Consider the following 22825-nt stretch of genomic DNA (forward strand, 5'->3'; position numbering starts at 1 on the left):
TCCTAGTCGGCAGTTTTCCAAGCACAGCACGTGGGCTCCCGCTTCTCTGCACATCCCCATTCCCTCACTGCTTGGAAAAAATCCATTTGCTTGGTGCGAGGGAGGAGGAAGCATCTGGGTCATCTTTTAGGGCTCCTTTCGCCAACCGCAGTCTTTCGCATTAGCCCTGTCCGCCGAGAGGCCTCTGTGGTTTCACCTGTGGCTTACGAGCACGAACCCGGGGCTCCTAGGTGTGCTCAGCCGCCCTCCGGTTCCCAGCAGCTTCGTCCTCGGTGTGTGTGTGTGTAGGGGGCGGGGGGGGCCTCCCTCGCTGCACCGCCAGGTGGCGCTCCTGTGGATGGGACCTCACCTCAGTCACAGACGGTAGGGCGGTTGCCTGGCAACCGAAAGTGGGCGTTCCAAACAATTGGGACCCCGGATCTCCCGCGCTCAAGGTTGTGTGCGGCTGTGCGGGCTTCCCACCCCTGTTAAGAGCTCTCGCGGGGCGTTTTACCATGCCTCCCACCCGAGACCCTTTCCAGCAGCCTATGTTGGATAACGATGATTCCTACGTGGGGAAACTGAGGGCTTCCAAGGTACCGTGGTTTCTTGCACAGACTCCTTCCTGGCAGGGCCGACGGCACTCTTCTTCCCGCCTGCGCAAGGGGCAGAGATGGTAACTTAAAGACCTCCGGGGAGGACCCTGGGGCTCTGAAGAAATCCGTTCCCTGCCTGCCTCCACGTGCTCACATTCAGGTCTGCTAAGGTTTCCGAGGTGCCTTTGAGCAAGGGAAGTAGAGCTCTAGTCCAGAGGAACCAGGGGCTCTGGCCCCCCGAAGCCGCGACTGGTATAACGGGGCTTACACAGGCCCAGGCTCCACCAGGCCGCACTTGGCCCTGTTTGGGCGACTGTCCTCCAAAAAGGTGTGAGAGAGGGAATGGGAGAAAATCCTCCGGAAAGCCACCAGGTCATGCTCTGTCTTCCCGCCGTCTGCGTCCTCTGGTTAATGCTGGGGTGTGTTTGCGTATGTGAGTCAGCGATTGGGGAATTCGGATGACCCTTTTTTCTAGTAGATGTGGTTGGGAGGTTCGACGTGGTGCAAAGTAAGGAGAATTAAACAGTCACTGTGGCTTAATAATCCAGTCGAAGAGCTTCTTTTTGTTTATTCAACATTTATTATTTACTGTATGGCACTCTCTAAGGGGCTACTAAGCGCTGAGGATATACAGATAACTAGGTACACGCCTGCTCTTAAGGAACTCCACTAGAAAAGCCAGACTAACAACAACAGCAACAGCAGAAGCGCTCGCACCATGGCGCATGTGTCGTGACAGAGTTACAGGTGATGAATGTGTCAGGAGAACTGGGAACTAGAAGGAAGCCTCCCAGAGCAGGTGAGTTTTGACATCGAAATATGAGTGAGCCGGGCCAGGTGAGCGAGGAGGTGAAATGTGAGTTAGGAAGAAGAAACAGGAACCACACATCGGTCACCAGCAAAACAAAGGAAGCGGCAGGTGCACACACAGCTGGAGAGGAGAGAAAGGGTGACCCTATGTGGGGGCCAGAGCCCAGAGTGGCTGGACGCCGGTGGGAGGTAGAGGAGTGGGCGAGTGGAGGCTGGGCTGCGTGTGCCGCGTGCACCGGGCTGGCGAACTAGAACTTCATCTCGGAGGTGCCGGGAGTCGCATCGGGCTTTCGAGCACTGGAGCGGCACGGAAGACGGGTGTTTTAGAAAGCACAGTGGAGGTGGATAGTCGGGGCCGGGGGTGAGGCAAGAGGGCGCAGCGAGGGGGCAGGAGCCCCAGGCGGCAGCCGTCTCCAGCAGGAAGAAGAATGGGCCTGGAGCGGTGATGCAGGGGACAGCCGTGAGGTGCCCACGTGAGAGAGGGGCGAGGGTGGGCCCGATGGGACTTCGTGGCTGACTGGATACGAGCGCAAGAGAGCAGACGAATCTAGGGTAACTCCTAGGCTTCTGAGGGCTTAGCCGGTACTGAACGAGTGAGGCATCCAGGGGAAGCAGGTTTGGGGAGAGAGATGTTCAGACCAATGGCGCTGGTGTTGCTTTGTGGTGCCCGTGGGACAGTTGGGTGGGATGGATAGCAGGCAGTGCGGTTGAGTGTCTGTGGCAAAGACGTCTGTCTGGAAGCCGCAGGGTTTGCATGGTGGTTGGAGCGGTCCCTTCCTCCCAGGTCCGTGGGAGGAAATGAGCTCATCTGGCCAATGTGAGAGTAAGGGAAGCAGGGACTAACTCCCTGGGGAATGCCATTGCCTGAGGGGCAGAGAGGGGATGCAGACCCAAGAAGTAACAGAGGGAGGAGGAGGACTGGAGGAGCAGGACCCCCAGAGGGTTGGGGGGGAAATATTTGAGCGAATCAAAGTCATGGTGCCAGAAATTGCAGAGGTCAGACAAGACCAGGTCTGGAAAGGATCCTCCTGACCCAGCCACAAGGATCATTGGTCACAAGCATGGTGCAGGCTTAGGGCACAGCCAGGCTGAAGGACGGACTGGAAGCAGGGAGGAAGCGAAGACAGTACAGGGTGACTCTGGAGGAAGAGCCTGGCTCTGCTGGGAAGGTGACGCAGTGGGAGTCAGATGGTTACACAGTGAGAGAGAGAGGCTGGGTGTAGGGATGCCAGGATGGCGCAGGTCTCTGCGGCTCAGGGAGGGGCTGGGTTCAGGGGAGAAGGCTTATTCTTGAGTAAAAGGGGCTTCCCTTTCTCTGAGATGGAAGGGAAGTGGACATGAAGATGGCGTTCATGCTTGACTTTCTTGTTGAGAAACAGTCTCACCCTTCTTCCAATAAAGATGACGAGGCTTGGGTAGCCTTCTCTGGATGAGAGGGGAGCTGCCTGTGCTTGCCTTGTACGTGTTTGCAGTTCTCTTGTTTCATGTTCCGTCTTTCTTGGGGATACACAGTGCCTGGCCTGAAATATACTGATCAATTAATGTCTCGCTGAGCTGAGACACTCCACTCGCTGTCATGTTTGGGGGGTGGGGTGGGAAGGGGGGTTCCAACATCAGAGAGGTTGCACGAGATTTCTACCAGGTTGTGGTTGTGCTCACTGGAGTTCAGTCATCGATTCAACCAGCATTTCATTTTTGACCACCCTGTGTTAGGCAACTGTGCTAGGTCCTGACGGCACAGTGATGAGCAATACGTCACTTTATATACAATGAAGAAGCCAGTTATGTGCATTTCACATTCACGCTTGCGAGGTTTTATTTAGAGGATGGAAGGTCCAGCAGACTTTTTCTTTGATATTCTCTAGTCACAGTGATCGTTCCCCATTTGCTGAAATCTGCTCCTCACCTGCTTAGACACTGCACCCACCTGGGTCTCCTGCAGCTGCCTGCCTCCACCTTCCCCCGGTTACAGCACTGTGTACTCATGGCCACTCCTTCCCCGTGGCCACACCCAGCTCTGCAGGCTTCAGCCACGACTTCCAGGGGACAAACCCCAGATCCTGACGACTTGTCCTGCGCTCTCCAGCATGTAGCACACTTCCTGTTTTCCACCTGGTGCTGGCAGCAGGAGTCTAACCTTTTCCTCACACTCAACACGTCTGAGCCTGAGCTCACCATCTTTCCCATCTGCTCCTGCCCTCGGCCCCCTGTCCTGCTCCACCCCTTTCCCTATATTCCTGGCCCGTTTCTGTCAGTTCTGAGGTTGAAGATGTAGGAGGATCAGAAGCCTGGGGAGTCCTGTCCCCTATTGTCCTTCTCTTTGCAGATGTTGCTCTGAGGTTCAGTTAAAATGGGATGGGTTAAGGGGTGGATGCCACTGAACCCGCCACATCAGCGAGGCCCTGTCATCGGGTAGCCAGGTCCCCGTGTGGTTTTTCTTTTGCAGCAACTGCCGTGTAAGAACCCGCCTCACCTCGCTCAGCAACAGGAGCCCTGGAATCGGCTCAGCTCAACTCAAACGATCACCTCCATGAGGCGGAATGCTTATTTTTTTGAATCTGAGGTACCTAATATTGAAGTGCCGTTTCTCTTTGAAAGGTAGTCTGTTGCCAACTGCCTTAGTGTCTTTCCTGATTTTGCCCAGTCCAAGGTCCCACCGAATCTAAAACCAAGTGTCAGTTTTTCTGGTCTGCGGGAAGTCAGGAGACTTGGGTTTCTGGAGCAGATTACTTTCTCACCAGACTCCTCCCCCTTCTGACTAAAACGAAGGCTGAACATAACCGTGAATAATGATGAGGCCCACTGAGCCCCAGTCCGGGACAGCATAGTGGTTCCCACATCTGCAGGGAGAGCTCCCTACTCCTTAGACCTAACCACGAGGGACAACTCCAGCCCTTGCTGGCGTGGCTCAGTTGGTTAGCGCATCCTCCCCTACACCGAAAGGCTGGGGGTTTGGTTCCAGGTCAGGGCACATACTTAGGTTAGGAGTTAGCTCCCCAGTCCGGGTGTGTCTGGGAGGTAACCAATTGATGTTTCTACCTCCCTCTCTCCCTTCCTCTCTCTCTAAAATCAATAAACATATTTTTACAAAGAGAGAACTCCCTACTGACAAGAATCATTATGTACAGCTTGATTTATAAGGAGTTAGTGGATCCAGGCCCCAAAGAGGTTCACTCCACTTTTGGGGGAAGAGTAGAACTCAACAGAACTTGACTAGAGCAGGGGCAGAGGTGGTGAGTTAACCTCAGAGGGTTTGACTTTCTCTAGATACCCAAGGACGATCTGGATTTCCGCTTAGCAACCTTGTACAACCACCACACGGGGGCGTTCAAGGACAAAAGTGAGGTCCTGATACACCAGGAGACCTCTCAGGACACGCACGGGTAAGAGGTGGAGGCGGAACCTGCCCACCCTAACTGTAGCACCACCAGGTACACAAGGTGAAGCGCCACCTGGGAAATGACCACCAGCAGGTGCCTTTTGTGTACAGGTTTCTGTGTTGTTTACATCCGTGCCTGTAAGTGGTTTCGTGTTTTTATTATCTAAAATGAACAGAGAGTCTCCAAGATTGTGTTTGTCTACATAGACAAACAAAATCTTTAGTCCGTGTCACAGGGGGTAAAAAGCGCCCTTCACTGCTGTATTTCTGAGGTTGCATGCAACTCTTCCTCTCCTCTCCTCTCTCCCGCTTGGCCTCATTCTCCCCCGTTCCTCCCCACACCGTTCTCTAGAAGCATCAAGCTCCAGTTCCCTGAGGTTTTACCCCCTCCCTCACCACCCCCCACCACGTCCCGAGCTAACATCAGACACTGGATCAACCCTAAGAAGGAATCCATCCACAGCATCCAGGGGTCCATAGGTAAGTGCTAGACGGGCAGATGGGTGGTGCAGGTTTCCCTAAGTGGACCCAGCAGTCAGGGAGAGGGGGCCATTGGCTAGGAGGGAGCATGGGGGGTAATGAGGGTCTTGAAACAGCAGTGATCAGGTTGGCACATAGCAGACTCATGCCGGGGGCATGCTGACTACGGAATGAATTCAGTTTTTCAGAGCCTCTAGCTCAGCCTGCCGTCTCGGGGCCAAAAATTGCCAACAAAGGCAGACACCAGGGAGTGGAGCAGACACCTGTAGCCTCCTCCTAAACCTGCCCTATGTGCCCCTCCCCCAGCTGGTACAGGAACCTTCTCTATAGCACCCATGAGTGTGTGGACGGTTCCAGGTTCCCCGCGAAGGCAAGGCACCTATAGCCCGCTCCTTCTTTTCTCCACAGTGTCCCCTCACACTGCAGCCACCAATGGAGGCTACTCCCGAAAAAACGATGGTGGCTTCTTCTCCGCCTAATGGTGACAGGCCCCTGGACTAATTAATGAGAGTGGAACATCATCCTGCCGCCCACCTGCATTAAAAATTCTTGTGCAAGATGAAGCCTGACGTGTCTGTTACCCGTAGGCTACGAGTTGCCACTCGATTCCTCTTCAAAGATGGGAGGGGCCCTGGCCAGACAGTTCGGTTGGTTAGAGCGTCGTCCAGATCTATACGCCAAGGTTGTGGGTTGGATCCCCCTTTAGGGTACATACGAGAGTCAACCAGTGAACCCATAAATAAGTGGGACAATAAACTGATGTTTCTTTCTCTAAAAAATAAATTAAAAAAAAAGATGGGAGGTTAGGTTTTGCAACTTCTAGAAACGAGTCTCGTTGAGCATATTTGCAAGGATTTAGGGCAGAACAGCAGTTTGGGGCAGGTGGCAGCATTCGAGTTTTGTAAACTGGTCACTCCAGCTGTCTAGATACACCCATTCAGTGTCTATCTCGAATCTTGGTGTCGGAGCTGAGTGTGGGAGAAACAACTGTGGGCATAGTCCATCCTCTTAGGGAGCTTACAGTCACTGTGATTTTAGTAGCTCTCCGTAGCATTAGTATTTATGCTGATGTCAGACTTAACAGACTTCCCACTTCCTGGATTTAGTCATCTGCTGGGCTGTGCTTTCCCACTGGGGGCTCCATCTCCCGGGTCCTGGCTCCTTGCTGTTGTCCTAACTGCAACTGTCTTCTTGCTGGGAGTTAATTCCCTGCTCTTTGGGTCAGTTTGTACTGATATCTGCCCCTGATTCTTAGTCACTGCAAACGGCTGTTAGATTGGGCAAGAGACAGGAAAAGGCTTCCTCCTGGTACTCAGGTACAGGGTCCTTAAATACCACCGATCCCAGCCTCTTCCACTATTCAGGTAGTGTATCTGCTGCCAAGTGGCAACAGGACATTTCACTTTTTATTACTCAGGATGGCTGGAAAGTGGGAGAGGTCTCTCTGGTTGGTCACCTCATGCAGGGTGATAACTGAACATCAGAAGTCATGGCTGTGATCCAGGCATAGAGGCTGTTAAAGATACACAGGTTCCTCGAGTTCCCTGATAATTCTGATTCAGGAAACCTGGGCGGGGCCCCTGGAATCTGAATTTTTGTAAGCTCCTAAAGAGTGTGTGTGTGTGTGTGTGTGTGTGTGTGTGTGTGTGTGTACATACATATGCATAGAGACTTGCATATATACTCCGATGCCCCTTAGCAGCAGCCGCTGTGTAGTGCCGGGAGGCCGGGTGCACCGGTATTGGTGCCATAGTCATCATGACAAGGCAGGCCTAACGAAAAAACAGGGGGGAGGAGAGCTAGAGAAGAATAAAGCCTCCTTCCCGGCTTCGCTCCCGCGGCCCTACGGGCTCAATCACCCTCGGCCCTCGCCCGTGCGCGCCCCGGCCCGCCGCCGACCGCTGACGCTTTAGCCGCGCACCACTGGCGGCCGCATCCTGGAGCCCGGCTCAGATCAGAATCGCCTCGATAATCAGCGGCCCGGGACAAGCCCGGCCTCGTCTATCTGATCAATTCATCACTTCTGAGCGCCGGGCCCCGTAGGACCGACTCCGGGGCCACGGCGGTGCCGCCACCCGAGGGGCCTCGCTGCACAGCGCCCCGAAGAGGGGGCTTCGCAGGAGGGGAGCTTTTCATCTCGGGTGGGCCCGGAGCGGCTGGGGTCACAACCCGATCAAATAAGATCAATGTGTAGGCGGGGGGAGGAGCACAGGGGCCACGCACTCGCCTTGCACACCCCAGGCACGATCACATTCACGCGTCCATGCACACACTCGGCTCGCACCCATCAGCCACGCGCCACCCTGTCACAACACACAGCCATACAGCCCCCGGCCGCCCTCCCTCCAGGGAGCAGCGGAAGTCCGCACCCTCTTTTAAACTCCTCCGCCCTTCCCCTGCCTCGGAGGATTCTGGGAGGAAGCGGCGAGCACCGGCCCTCGTCCCGCGCGCGCTTTGCTGCCCTCGCGTGGCTCGGAGGGGAAGCTGCGTCGTAGGAGCTGGCAGAACAAATTCCCGCAGTACGGAATCCCGGTGGTCTTTTGATCTTTGTGCAGCTACTTCTTTATACCCGTATCTGCAGTTTTTCTTTGACCTTTGATCCAAATTCTGGATATGTTGACTCAATTTCAATAATAGGTGAATGACTCCTCTCCCACGGACAAAGCAAATAAATCCTGGTGTTTACCAACATCAGCTTCCCCAGGAGTTCCTTCTCCCAAGGCAGGAGGCAAGTACGATTTTACCAAAGGCAAAGGTGAGACTAGAGTAAAGGAGTCAAGGTAGGAAGGCAGAGCCCTGCTGCTCCCCAGAACTTGATGCTGTGGCAGGCATACTGCTGACCCTGCATCTACTTGTGTATCTATTCAAACCTGTCAGACTCTCAACCTCCAGAGTGCGTGAAGGGAGAAACACAGGTCGTTATATAAATAGAATTAGCTCCTTTTACAACCAGAGAGCACAATTTTAATGTCTGTTTCTTCTCCTTTTTCAATGAAATAGGTGTGTGTGGGGGGAAGACAAATCAGAAGACTTTTGGAGACTAGAAAATAGTTCGTGCAGTTATAACTTGTACTTCTGTCGGTCTCGCCATGCACTTGCAGTGAACACATAGGGGAAAGTATCCAATGTGTCAGATCCCCGTAGCTCAAGGGTTCTGTAGGTGTGTGCCTGGGTAACCTGGTATCATCTGAAGGAAGTTTGTGGCTAGTTAAGGGCAGATGATACTTGTATTTTAATAGCGGTAGGTAAAATGTATTTGGGAGTATCATCTACCTTGATACACCTCAAAATTTATTCATATATATATATATGCTGATATGTGCAGTGTGACATGTATCAGCTCCCCCCAAAGGAGACAGCTACTCTCACAGACTCTGGACTGTGTGTATCACACATTCCTGTGAAGGTGTAAACAGGAATGATGGGACTAGTTAATTCAAATTTAAAAAGTACACTACGGGCAGAAACCAAGGGAAGATTGAACCAAGTTCAAAAAATTCAGCATGTGACAAATAAAGTAGACAAAAGCAGTAGGGAAAGAAATTTTATTTTCCAGGATTTGTGCAGACAGTGGTGAATAAAAAATTGTATTTCAACTATAAAAAGCTGACTTCATCCCCCCCCCCCCCAGGTGTTCAGGGTGTATGGTGATGCCAGTTTGGACCAGGGCTGACGTTGCTGTCCCCATTCTTCCACTCCTAAGACTCTCTTAGAGGAACACTTGCTACAATTTTCAGTCAAAGAATATGAAACATCAAGCAAAGTAATGAGTTAAACAGGTTTCTGCTGATCTGCTTATATAAAGTGAAATAAGCTGTGTATTTTTTTTGTTCTGTTTTGCTTTGCTGTAAATTGCCTTCGCTCTGTGCACTTTTTGGTATATTCTAGAATGAAAACATCTCAAAATATTACAATTCAAGAGTCAAGGTGACCTACTCAGGAAGCTGCAAATATTGGTTTAAATAACCAGAACTGTGAAATGAAACTAGTTTAAAACCTGAAAGAGCTCTAAGCACCAAGCTTAGAGACATTAGCCCTATTAGAAAACAAAAGTCATTAAAGCTACACAGTAACAACCGCAAACCCGCTGAACCTGTGTTTCCGGGGAGAGACACCCCATTGGCTGACAAGTCCCAAACTCACACCCCAGGAGGTGTTAACTTCTTTCCCGTTTCCTTTCTCACGTGTGAAAGGTCCTCAGAAATGACCATGGAAAACCTATGAATCATTGAAAGTTACCCTGTGAACCAGTTCCTGACGAGACCACAGCCACAACTCTGAGATGATGAGACATGTAGTGTTTACCTAATGACTTTCTGTACTTCGAAAAACCTGCGAAGACGAAACCGCCTGTTTCAGAACCCAACTTCCTCGCAGGTTCCGTCCTTTCGGAGTAAGACAAAACGCAATTTGCTGCCACACAGGGGTCAAGCACAGCTAACGTGTCCACGGTAGAGTTTTATTCCAATGGACAAGGCAACTGGTAGACCTAGGTACATGCTTGCTTTTTACAATAATTTTAGACCCACTTTTTTTTAAATAAAGAAGTTCTAGGCTTCAAAAATGTAATATTTGATATTTTTTGCTGATAAGAGGAGGAGGAAATGTAGAAGTCTCCTCTTCAAATATTGAGTCATCTAAAATGATTTGCTCAGGAGTTATCATACTCTATGGAAAAGTCATCGATCCAGTTGCAAATCTGTTTTCCTTTACGAAGCACCCTCATTTACTCATGGAGTCTATGAACTGTCCAAATATGCCTATGAATATTAGCAACTTCTCTCATTTGAATTTCTAATTTTTGCATAATACAGAATTTACCAAGGACAGCTAAAGAGGATTGTAATATGAAGAAAATTAAGAGTTGGCCAAGAAAAGTAGTAATCAACTAAAAATGGCCGTAACAACTCAGATTTAAACAAAGAATAGGTTTGTACTGTGGATAACATAACAAAACTCCCATCTAACATCACAATTAATTTCTACTAGGTGACTTTACTAGTATCTGAATATACTAGATTTATTTCTTCTACTCTAGCTGCAAATACATTAAACAATTACTTCTTCAATCGTTTCTCTTTTCCCTAGTGGTGGCATTTAAAACTGAGTATTTAGCACTCAGTAGTTTAGAAAATATAAAAAGGCTTAGGAAAAGAGAAACAGTGGATTTATCTTCTTACACCATCGGTTGGGGTGATGTCTCCTTTTGGGGGTACTGGTGAACAGAACCTTTTTTCTTGTCTGAGTTACTGCCCTCCGCTTTCATCACAGACAGGAAGCTCCCAAATCTCATGTGGGCCCAGATCATCTTGGCCCAACTCTGCAGCTTCTAGCACACAGAACAGTGATTTCACCTGTTCTCTTTTTGCAGCGAGGACCATGCCACTCTCTCATGGTGCCAGATGAGTATATGAAAGATGAGTTTCCAAAGCCAAAGTATTTCTGGGCATTGGACAACTCCTGTTTTCCACCCAGTTCCCCACCCTCTTCCAACCTGCCAAATCTAAATCAAAACAATGGGGGGAAAAAAAGTCAAGCCTCGAAAATTCTTTCTTTCCAAGACATCGGAACACAGCTTATGTCCTTCCCTAAAGATCTTCAGTATGAAAAGATCCTGGCGAGGGCTGAGGAACCAAACAGATGACAGGTTTCTAAGCAGGAGGTATGTAATGTTATCACCGACGCGTGTAATTTATCTGGGCATTATGCGCTGTCTGCGAGGACTGATTGGAGGAGTTGGCTTTCTGGAGTCCCCTGAAGTATAAATAATGTTTGTGACCGTGAGTTTTCCCCACATATGGGAGGGGCAGATGCTGTGGTGTCATCCTGGGGACTCGGATGATTTCAGCTGAACTCTCCTACGCTGGTCCCAGGCCCCCGACAGGTCCTTCACCCCCGTCCCCTTGGTTGGCAGTTGACGAGATGGACGCTCTGGAATTCATTTTATGAACAGGACGTAAAAGGCCATGATGACGCAGGTGACTGCCACAGCAGCGTGCAGCCTGGTTCCGATCACAGCAGCTGGAAGGCAACGGGAAGCAGGGAAAAGGAATCACAGCCTGCCCTTCATATCGGCCCTCACTTTCAAGGGGGTAGTTTGAACTCTTTAGTCACAGGTGATGAGACCTACTTGGGAATGTCTTGAAATCCTACTCTAGGTTCTAGGCGGATATACCTTTTCTTTATGTCCTGGCTGGTGTGGCTCAGTGGACCAGGTGCTGGCCTGCAAACTGAAATGTCACCAGTTCGATTCCCAGGCAGGGCACATGGCTGGGTTGCAGGCCAGGCCCCCAGTTGGGCAGTGTGTGAGAGGCGGTGGATGAATGTTTCTCTCACACATTGATGTTTCTCTCCCCCTCTTTCTCCCTCCCTTCCTCTCTCTCTAAAAGCAAATAAATAAAATCTCTTAAAAAATACATATACCTTTTGTTTATATTTTGCCCTATTTTGCAAACAGATTTAGATAGTTGGGATTCCAAATGAAGGTGCCCACAATAAAAAATAAAAAAGCACTTCAGTTAATCAAATCAAAACTTAATAGATTCCAATATATTCTTTCCAGATTTTCAGAAAAACTTTTCATTGGGAAAACATCCCTCCCAACAATACCAGTCCAGTCTAAAATTGTTTAGTTTATAGACCGTTTCCTCCACGGAGAATAGTAAAATTACCTCGTAGTTAAACAAATACGTAAAAGTGGAACCGAACACAATCCCAGCCCGTCTCACCCCCTGCTTCGCAGCATATCTCGCAGCCCCGAGACAGCGCGCTCCTCTGCCCGGGCAGACACGCTCTTACCTTTGTAGAACACACCCCAGACTCCCTTCTTCTCCGATAGCAGCCAGGTTTTGAGACGAGGAACCTTCTTGAAGTAGGCACAGGTGCAAATAAAGAGCAAGCCAAACACCAGAATCCCATCCAAGGAGTACACTGTTACAGGATGAAAAGAACACCTTTGGTGCTAATCCTTTTGGCACAGATCATCCCCTGGAGAACTCCAAGGAGCAGAGTGTGACATATTATCAAGACGATAACCTCAAAAGCGTGCCAACCCTTGACTTGAGGAAGCCACCGTCCTGGGACTAGCAAGGTGACCTTACCGTTCCCCAAAATTGCTTGTATCCATCCCCCTTACAATTGCACTCTGCCCTGCCCTGCCCTCCTCTCCCCTTTTAAGAACTACGAATCCTTGAAAAGTGCATCACTCCATGTGCGATCAGCCCCCCGGGAGTGGCCAGTGTTGGCCAGAGGATGAGAGAGTCCGAAAAATCCTTGGAGCCTCGGCTGAGAAAACTGAACACATTTTCTTTCTTTCTTTTTTTTTTAGAGAGGGAAGGGAGGGAGAAAGAGAGAGAGAGAAAGAGAGAGAGAGAGAGAGAGAAACATCAATGTGTGGTTGCTGGGGGCCATGGCCTGCAACCTAGGCATGTGCCCTGACTGGGAATTGAACCTGCTTCACAGCCTGGTTCGCAGGCCTGAACCTGGTTCACAGCCTGCGCTCAATCCACTGAGCTATGCCAGCCAGGGCGACAACTGAACACATTCTTATCATAAATCATTCATGTGATAAAGGAGAGCTAGATATTTAAGCAAGTCTCTCAGATCCACCTCTGTTGAAGAAAATGTTAAGGCAAGAAGTGGAGTTTCATGAAAATTGCAGGAGTTAGAATCCATGACTACAATTTTCCTAGGTTTATCTAACATTTCATGCATGGGACCCTACTTACAAACCAAATTCTACCAGGACGGCAACAGATTCTCGTAAAATGTATACCATCTTCCTGAGGCTTCAACATTTCAACACAGTGGAACAATTTTGTGGGAAAAAAACTGTGAACAATCCTATTTCTTACATATGTAAACTGAGTTACGTCTCGTACATGTAAGCACGACAAATCGCCTAACGAAAAAAAGAAAAAAGAAGGTGTTCCTCCACAAAGAAGGGAGAGTGACTAAAGTTTATTCAGTGGTTTTTATGTGTCAAACTGCTCTCTTATTTTCTGGTGCAGATGACTTCTTGTTCTAGGTGATGTCCCTTCTCCTGTACCTAGTAACCTCAGGTCTCTGGCAGCCCAGGAAGCCCGGAAAAGATAATTGACGTAACCAGCATCTGCCAGTGCCGGACTACTCCACCTCCCTCTCTCCCTCCAGTAAAACTCCCACAGCGAGGTGTCACAAAAGATTCAGTAAATCAGTATTTTTTCCTTACTGATTTGAGAGAGAGAGGGAACGCATTGATTTGTTGTTCCACTTATTTATGTATTCATAGGTTCATTCTTGTATGTGCCCTGACCCAAGACTGAACCCATAACCTTGGCATATGGGGACCACACTCTAACCAACTGAGCTACCCGGCCAGGGCTACATACACTGAGCTTTTATGATGAATGATATTTTATGTGCTAGTCTTTTCCTACCGTAACTTTTTGCAGATAATGCCAACACTGACAAGGAGGGGAAATATGAATCTTCAGTGCCAGGCTATGGAGAAGGTTCTAAGAAATGCTTTCTTGTGCCCTTCCAATCACACTGCCTAAAGGCTTTCTGTTCTTTCCCGTAAGACTGACGCCAAAGACCATGAAAAGCCCTGCTTCCCTCCCTTCCCTGGATTTCAGAAATCACCTCTGTAAAGTGTTTGAAGAGGCCAAGAAAATGAGGTCGGGTGAACAGGGTGGCAGCTGCCACTTCATTTAGAAAAGGCAGTATCTAAAGCCAGTACTAGCCAGGGTCTCCAGAATCACCCAGACACATCTTTAGAATCAAACAAGAGAAAGCTGTCCAGCATTGCTTCAAAAAAAGACCATTTCAGGCTCGAACATTCACCCCTCAAAAGTGTGGAGCTTGAGGTCCTCTGTGATTTCTTGGTACTACTGTAGGAAAGCATGAAAACGTAGGAGGCTGGGAGGAAGGCCCTCTCTTTTCCCTGGTGCTAAAGCAGTGGTTCATCCCAGACTGGCCATTCCAAGGGGCTTGTAAGGGCCAGAACGAACTTCTAGGAAAGGGAGAAGGGCAAGCACAGGGTAGGGACCGAGGATGCGGGGTGTGGACACCAGAGGCACTGGGGTTCTAGACGGGCAGGGGACCCGAGGAGCCGGGAGGGGTCTAGAGGACAAGAGTCTGGGACTCCCAGAGAGGCCAAGAGGGGCTGAGCGGGGAGGGGGCGGGGAGCCCGGCCACGTCAGTCCCGGCCCCGCCCGCCACGTTTCCCATGGTCTTTCCCTCCCATCTTCCGCTCTGAGCATTGGCTCTCACCGTTCGTCATGGCGGCTGGGCCCGGGCCTGGCTAGGGATCCGGGATCAGCGGTGGGAGCCGAAGGCGGGGGGAACCCAGCTCTCGCTGGACACTTCCCGATCCCGGCCGCAGCGACTGGTAGGAGCCGTAGTGCGCAGGCGCAAGGGCAGGGAGGCGAGCACCTAACGCAATCAGGGGTGGCTAGCAGATTACCGAGCTACGGGGCCTGAGTGGGTAGTTTTGCGTGCTGACGTTTGAGTAAGAAGCGCGCAATCCGGCAGGCGTCCTACGTGGCCATGGTAACCAAATCTCTATAGCTTGCCTGTGCGGAATTAGTGCTGGGCACAACCTGACACGTTCACGTTGTTGTGGTTGACAAGGATTTGCAGCTTTGCACTGTATTGTGTGCTGCGGCGGCTGCTATGTGCGCTTGTATGTCTGTAGCCCACCTGCAGCAGAGAGGTCTTGGTCCTTCCTGGGCTTCCACGTGAGAACCCTCATGCGGCGGGTGAAGAGGGGCCCCTTGCGACCTCCAGGACTGCCCTTGCCGTGAGGATCTTTCTTACTCCTTAAGGAAATCTGAGTAGCCAAGCTGTGTCTGGACCTTCGAAATGAAATAAGGAAATTATAACAAAAACAAGTCTCATATTTTAGATCCTAAAGCTCCACGTTGTCGGGAAACGTTCAGATAATTGCCTGTTTGTTTGTATGGATTTTACCTTAAACTTTCAGGAGAGTGTCTGTTATCTCCTGTATCTAGTTAATGCTGTGATCACCTCGGCTTCTTGCACCAGACATTGGAGATATCTGACAGCGCTTCCCACAACACTTTCACCAGCTGATGAGAGATACCGTCAGTTTTTCGTGGGGGTCGGGAGTGGAGAGGGTGGAGACAAAGTCTCAGATTCCGTCTTGTGAATTGAAATCCTTAACTGCGTATAACTCGGCCTGCTTTATTAGACTCCGGGCAAGAGAGCAACTCCGAGCCCTCCGAAGATGAAATTGTAAGGTTAACTATCCGCAGTGGTTGTCACCCTCCTGGAGGGACTCTACCGCCCTTGCCACAGTGCCATCTTCTGGCTGCGGCCCGCTCTGTCACGCAAAAGAAAAGCCAGCAAAGCCTCCTGGAGGCAAAACAAAAAAGCTGATGCAGGACAGACTCCTTGAGATAATACACATAAACGTAGAACAAACAAACAAACAAACAAACAAAGAAGGAAGATATATGGGACAAAACCTGAGAAGGCCAGGCGCATGCCCACACATACACAAGCAGAGTGATCAGTTGTCTAATGATGCTTTCAAGGACGAAGAGAGACCCAACACCTTATTTTGAATAAGCGGGTATTTTTCACTCAGAGCTTACCCTTTTCTATTTCTTTTTTCATGCGTCTATCTTTCCTCTCCTTCCTACTCTTTCTTCTCACTCACTCGTATTTGTTTCCTTATTCTTCCCTCTACCGTATTTTTTCCAGTTTTTATAAAGTAGTTTACTTATTTGAATATAAAGCAAATCTCACCACATTTTCATTCAAAAATCAGTTATACCAACAATTCTACATTTTGAAAAATTACAGTATTCTGCTACTCTCTGTAAAATTGGTTATAATGGCTGCTCCTTTCTAGGGTTGTTGAAGGATTAAGTGAATTACTATTCACAACACCTGGCATGAAGTAAGGGTGCCCAGAAATGTTAGCTGTTACTGTTGTTGTTGTTCGTTTGTTTTAAAAAATATTTACCAGTGTCTGCTATGTGCTGGTCACTTTGCTAGATTTGCAGGTAAAGATGAGTCCCTGCTCTTAGGGAACAAACTTTATTGGGGACAATAAGGTATGTGTGTAAACACAGTTTAGCAGAGTACAGGCACTGTGTGTGTAAAGACATTACCTTGGGTCTTCACCACCAAAAGATATTTGCACAATATCTTTTCAAGAAGAGATCTGAGGCTCAGAGAAGGCAGATGGATGAGATAACATAGCTTCAGACCTAGGTCTGACTTCAAAGCTCCCTCCGTCTGTTATCACACTGGCTCAGATTAGGATGCTGTTCCTGATACTGATCTTTGATGATTTTGTTTCAAGCATTTGTGTTTCTGTCACCCTGTCCAGCCCAGCCCCAGAGCCTCACATTCAGGGTCACTAGCTCTTGCCACCCAACTGCGATAGAGCCCCACTGGCTGGGGACTCAACTCAGACAGTCCTTCCTCAGTTCACTCCAGTCTCCACCGAAGGACAGGCAGTTGTTGCCAAACGCCTGTCACTCAAGAACAGTGGCCCCTTTGTTGGGGCTGTTTCAGTCCCTGTGGCAAACACTAATCAGTCCTGGGGACCATGACGATGGCATTCTGGTTTAACCAAAGAGTAAAATCAGTCCCAAAGGCACAGCTTGCAACAATAGCTTCATTTGAATGACAACATATTTGAAAACGTCTGTCAAACAGGCATTAATTTATGCTGCAAATATTTGTTTCAGGTCTTCTATGTTCAAGGAATGCGCCAGCCTTTGGGAACTCAGAGACGAAAGAGACACGCTCTATTCCTAATAAGTTTAAGATTTAGTGGACAAGGTAAGCTGGGCGTATAAATCACCAGAAAATGCAGTTGAAAGTGAGACATGTTGCAGGAAAATGAAAATGGTGCTTTGGGAACGGAAAGAAGAGAGGGCTCAGGGAAGGCTCCATAGAGGAGCAGGCGTCTGAGCTGGGCCTGTAGCGTGTCAGTGCAAAGGAAAGGAGTAAAAGCTCAAAGGCACGGAGATGGGAAAGTACAAGGTCGCACTGTGAGGTCCCCTCTCCCTCCTTCACCAGCTAACTCCAGTCCTCGAGCAGGTCTCAGAGGAACCTCCCTGGAACTCAGACCTCACTTGTTCCAGGGAGGTTCCTCTGACCTTGGGCCCCCTACCCCGTCATAAACTTCCAGAGCATACATTATCTAAACGCTTTTTTAAAAAAGATTTTGTTTATTTATTTTTAGAGAGAGGGGAAGGGAGAAAGAGAGGGAGAGGAACATGGATTTCACCCATCAATAGTGCCCTGACCAGGAATCAAACCAATGACCTTTTGGTTCCCAGGCTGGATCTCAACCCACTGAGCCACACCAGCCAGGGTCAGAGCATCCATTATCTACTTAATTCATGTCCCCCCCCCCCCCCACCCCGAGCCCCGCTACATTGTGAGGCTCATAAGCCCAGGGCTGTGTATTTGCATAGTCTGCCATTTTATCCACAGTCCCATAGCAGGTGCTGAACATTTTTATAGGTGCTTGATAAACGCTTGTTCCGTGAATGATGGATCGTGACCTTGTGGAGCTAGGATGTGGAGTTCACGAAGGAGAACAGCAGGTTAGGCTAAAAGGTAGGTTCTTGAGTAAAAACATAGGACACTTATGGGATGTTTGCTACATTCCAGTTACTACCCTGAGCCCCTTGTGGGTAAGAGCACATCTAAGCCTCGTAATAAGCTTATAAGGTCAGTAACTACCGTTTTCTCCATCTCACAGGTGAGGACATGGATCTACGGAGAGGTGGAGTCATTGGTCTCGAAGGAGCTCAGCAGATATCAAATCTGACTCGTTTGACCTCGGAGCTGGCCTGCTTAACCAGAGTGTGGGCATTATTTGATAAACAAGCAGGGTTCATTAAGATTGCATAAATCATTGTGGAAATTACGCCACCTCACTAAGCCCCAAATTCAGGGGGGTGGAGGGGAGGGAGTGAGGGTGAAGAGGGGTCAGGGCAAGGGTGGGACTGCAGTTTCTGCCTAAATTTGGGGTCTGGCTGGTACTGCTTGCTTGCCCTTGTCCATCATGGCTCCAGCCCACCGCCCAGCCTCCCGCGCTCTTCCTTTCCGGTAGCCCCACCCCTGCCATTCCTTGCAAATTATCCTCACAGAACTCAGGCGCTCCTGTCTGCCTCTCTGCATTCTGTGACTGCATTCTTCTGTGAACAAATCTCTTTAAAAGCTCATTGTCCTTTTTTGCTATCATTTATTCAGAGTCTACTTTCCTTGAGTCTACTGACCTGTAAGGCTACTTTTCTCTTTGCTTTTCTTTCTTTAAAAATTATTTTTTAAAACTTACTTTTAGAGAGAGGGGGAGGGAGGGAGAAAGAGGGAAACATCCATCAGTTGCCTCTGGCATTCACCCTGATGAGGGCTGAGCCTGCAACCCAGGCCTGTGCCCCAACCAGGAATCGAGCCAGTGACCTTTGACTTTGTGGGACAGTGCCCAAACAACTGAGCCACACTAGATAGGGCTCTTTGCCTTCCATTCTTCACTGTCCTTAATCTCCTATGATCTGGCTTTCGTCTTCACCATTGCCCTCAAACTGGTGTGTCCTGATTATTCTGCCACCTCCTACGGTCAAACCCAGGCCTTTCTTCAGTCTCTTAATCTCTTTAGCACTGAGTGCACCAGACCACTCGCTGCTTCCTGAATTTTTTTTTTTGGGGGGAGGGTTTCAAAATATATTCCTCTTCTCCTCTCTCTTCCTACTCTTTGTCTTTTTTATCTTTTATCTCTTGAGCCATCCCTTCAGTCTTTTCTTTGTCTTGATTTCCCTTTTCTAAGGATCTGCCCTTCACCTCCTTTCTCTCTGGCCTTTGTTCCAGTGTTCAGGTCTTCCGTGCCATTTTCTCCAGTCCCCATTTCTCCGTGGATTTCCAGATCTGCACGTCCATCCGTCAGTCTTCAGGACCCCTCTCAGACTGAATTCATTTTCTTCCCGCCCCAATGGCCTTCCCCTTTTACATTCCAATTAATGTTAGTTACAGCGTCAATCTGCATGTGAACATCTCTGTCCACAGCACTCAGATTCATTCAGACACAAAGTCCTGTCAATTCTCTTCCTAAATTCCTTCTTCCTCTTCATTCAGGTTCGGATGGCCTCTCATTCCCCCTCGGTCATCTGCCTGTGAAAGCGAGCTTTTTCAAAAGGTAGGGGCCTGTGATGCTTCTGCTTCCAGACCACCCGGGAACTCTGGCAGTTTGAAGAGAGCAGACAAGGCCTTTCACACTCTAACTGCAGACTCACTGCAGACTCACTCTGCACCCTGCCCAACAGCCCTGCCTCTGGCAAGCCACACAGAACGCCTTGTGGAAGCACGCCCTGACTTTTCACTCTCTGCACTTTTTTCTGCTCTTCTTATTACACTGCGATTTTTTTCCCCTTTATATCTTGGATCTTCAGTTCAGAAGACTGAACTATTCACACTGCACAGTTAAAGACATGCCGTGATAGTTGGCACCTCCAAAGTCCTCCACGTGTTGTTTGTCTCTATGCATCACCTTCGTCCCTCCTCCCATTTCTCTTACCCCGCCACCTTTCTAGTATATTTACATGTTATGCTTTTTTATGTCACTCTAAAATATGTATTTGTGTGTGTGTATGTTTAATTTACATAAATGGTATTGTGTTACAGATCTCATTGTGTTTCTTTTCAAATTTAGCAATGTTTCTAAGCTCAGCCCACATCGCTAGTGGGTCGCTTCTCCCGTCCAAATACTAACAAGGCCCCACCCGACCCTGCTTAGCTTCCGAGATCACACAAGACTGGGCGCATTCAGGGGCTATCGCCCTAGACAGCTAGTGGATCGCTTCTGACTGCTGCATGGTCCCCCTCGGTGTGTATCCAGCACGTTTTACCTGTCCACCTCCCTGATACGGGACCTTGGGAACGCTCTACCCCTGATCCCCTGGGCAAGGCCGGCATTTCATCACTGGCTGACAGGGCAGTTCTCAACCCTGTCGGACTCGATAATCTACCTCGAGTACAAATACATTGTAATGTGCCTTTCATTATTCTGAAGTGAAAAGTCACAGACGCAATAACCCATTGTCGTAGGCAGCCTCTCCGCCCCCAACGATGTCTGCCTCCTGGTGTTCTCATCCCTGCGTAGCGCCCACCCCTTGAGTGTGGGCTCCACTTACTGACTTCTAATGACTGTAAGTGATGGGGTGTCGCTTCCAAGGTGGGGTTACAAAAAAAAAAAAATCCTGGCTTCTACTTGGGTGTTCTCCCTGGTTCTCTCTCTCACCTGCTCTGAGAGAAGCCAGCTGCATGCTGTAAACCACCCCATGGAGAGGACGGTGTGGCAGGTAACAGAGAGAGGCCTCTGGCAACAGCCAGGGAAGGACTGGGGCCCTTGGTCTAACACCCTGAGGGAACTGAGTTCTGCTGACAACCCCATGAGCAGTTTGGGAAGTGGGTCCTTCCTCAGCAGTACTTCATGTGAGAATACAGCCCCAGCCTGCACCCTGAGTGTGCAATAAGGGACCCTCAGCCAGAGGCACCCAGCTAAACTGCACCCAGGATCCTGACCCACAGAATCGGTGTGATAAATGCATATTGCATTTGCCACTAAGTTTTGGGATAATTTGTCAACACAGCAATACATAACTAATTCACTTAACTGCCCATGTAATTTAAAAGTAACATATAGTACCCTAATGGTAATATAAAGACAGTAAATTATAATTACACGTGTTTAAAAATGGTCTAGAGGGTATAAAGATTTCAGATGCTTGCCCTATGTATAGAATCACCATGAATGCAGGAGCTTCAAATGCAGACTGGTTCCAGTGAGTATTGGCTAGTGAAATTATTACATGTGATATGGCCTTGGTGACATTATTTCCTGAAATTGTTTACACTCTTCATAAGTTCCACACAAAACAAAGAATAAAATCTGTCCAGTTTCAGGATAGTTGCTATTTTGGGAAAAGCTCCCAGTTCTTTCCTTTCCGTGTGTCTTTCTCCTTTACTTTCATAGAGAACACTTCACTTGGGACATTTCTGGTCACCAAATGTGTGGGAATTATTTTCCCGCACACCAAGCAATTCTGCAACACTGGCTGGGTGTCCTACAATTTAACTCAGTTCTGACTGCCTGGAGATAGTGTCAGATCCTGCAAGTTAAGTGCTCAGCCCTGTGAGGCTGCCCTCCCCCCCCTTAAATGCCAATTGCATCAAGAGTTTCCGGCGATAGCCACAACTTCTGTTCAACTTGGTGACAAATTGGAAGTTCCTGTGACCTTCTCCCCCCTGTATTCTATTACTTGTTAGAATGGCTCACAGAACTCGGGAAGACACTTCTGTTTACCAGTTTATTAAAGGATATGATCAAGGATGTAGATGAACAGCCAGGTGAAAAGATACATTAGGTGAGGTTTGAGAGGGTCCCGAGGGCAGAGCTCTGTCCCTGTGGAGTTGGGGTAGGGCACCCTCCCAGTACGTGGATGTTTTCTGCAACCTGGAGGCTCTCTGAACCTCCCATTATTGGGATTTTTATGTCTTATGTGGGCATAATCAATCAGTTCCATTTTCAGCCCCTCTCCCCTCTCTGGAGAACGGGCAGGTGGGGCTGAAACTCCCAAGCTTCTGTGGCTTGGCCTTGCTGGTGACCAGCTCCCGTCCAGGAGCCATCCAGTAGTCGCCTCATTAGAACAAAAGATGCTCCTAGTGATCTATTTAGGAATTTACAAGGGCTTTAGGAGCTTTTGCCAGGAATTGGTAGCAGGAATATGTGTGCGTACACATGTATACATAAACAGAGTTAGGTTCTAGGCTCAGATTATAAACAGATTTTTCACTCACTTGAATGTTTAATAGGACTTCAGAAATAGTATACTGCGGGACAATTTTTCCTTCTGTGGCACCATCTCTTGCATTGCAGAACATGTATATCCTTTGCTTGAGACTCTAATGGCCGTGGTTTTTCCAATCGTCGTTCTGACCAAAAAACTATCCACAAAAATTCAAATCCTCAGTCTAAGAAGTGGAACTGCCCCCGTGAGAACTAGTAGTGAAGAAGAGTATCCCCAATAACCAACACAAAACTTGGCATAAATAACAGCGGAACTCTAAGTTGTTGAAAAAACTTTTTTTTAAAAAAGATTTTATTTATTTTTAGAGAGGGGAAAAGAATGAGAAAGAGGGAGAGAAGCATCAATGTGAGGTTGCCTCTCAAGCGCCCCCTGCTGGGGACCTGGCCTGAAACCCAGGAAGCGCCCTAACCGGGAATGGAACCAGCAACCATTTGGTTCGCAAATCTGGTGCTCCATCCACTGAGCCACATCACCCAGGGCCTGAAATTGTTTAAATACAATTTAAACATCACCCTTGGGGGGCAGCCCAAGACCACGTGGTCCCACAACGATCCATCCATAACTTGGAAGTTTCGAATCAGAGTGGTGACTCCATATGCAGAAGCAAATTTAGGGTGACATACGCCGCCTAGGCTTCCTTTTCTTCACTAATGTTTAATTCCTCAGGATTTCAGATCTCATCCCTAAATCCCTAGTGCGTGCCCTGGCTCCGCCCTTACGCACGCGCACCTTCCCCGCTGGCTCCC

General features: G+C 48.9%; 2 protein-coding genes, 1 long non-coding RNA gene and 1 other non-coding gene across 5 annotated transcripts; 2 read left to right on the plus strand and 2 right to left on the minus strand.

The window, feature by feature from the left end:
* Positions 1–424: 424 nt before the first annotated feature.
* On the plus strand, positions 425–5806 carry CFAP276 (cilia and flagella associated protein 276). Its single transcript, XM_045817134.1, has 5 exons — positions 425–575; positions 3832–3948; positions 4653–4768; positions 5117–5244; positions 5653–5806. Exons 1-5 carry the CDS (start codon positions 495–497, stop codon positions 5721–5723), a joined length of 513 nt encoding a protein of 170 aa, XP_045673090.1. The 5' UTR covers positions 425–494; the 3' UTR covers positions 5724–5806.
* A 1387-nt stretch (positions 5807–7193) lies between these two features.
* LOC123804902 lies at positions 7194–7598 on the minus strand. The gene has a single exon (XR_006783252.1). It is a non-coding gene; the product is annotated as a small Cajal body-specific RNA 2 (non-coding RNA).
* A 1176-nt stretch (positions 7599–8774) lies between these two features.
* Positions 8775–14634, minus strand: TMEM167B (transmembrane protein 167B). Of its 2 annotated transcripts, none has more exons than XM_045817126.1 (3): positions 14497–14634; positions 12043–12174; positions 8775–11265 (listed from the first exon to the last, which is right to left on the minus strand). In XM_045817126.1, the coding sequence occupies exons 1-3, from the start codon at positions 14504–14506 to the stop codon at positions 11183–11185; spliced, it is 225 nt and encodes a 74-aa protein (XP_045673082.1). In that variant the 5' UTR covers positions 14507–14634; the 3' UTR covers positions 8775–11182. The 2 variants fall into 2 exon arrangements, with proteins under 2 accessions (XP_045673082.1, XP_045673083.1); XM_045817127.1 differs by having other exon boundaries at positions 11997–12174.
* On the plus strand, positions 14501–19883 carry LOC123804708. The gene is made up of 5 exons (XR_006783199.1): positions 14501–14614; positions 16950–17043; positions 17734–17829; positions 17975–18078; positions 19348–19883. It is a non-coding gene; the product is annotated as an uncharacterized LOC123804708 (long non-coding RNA).
* Positions 19884–22825: the final 2942 nt, after the last annotated feature.

This window comes from Phyllostomus hastatus, unplaced genomic scaffold (genome assembly GCF_019186645.2).
Source record: "Phyllostomus hastatus isolate PE091 unplaced genomic scaffold, TTU_PhHast_1.1 phas_scaffold_216, whole genome shotgun sequence".
NCBI lineage: Eukaryota > Metazoa > Chordata > Mammalia > Chiroptera > Phyllostomidae > Phyllostomus > Phyllostomus hastatus.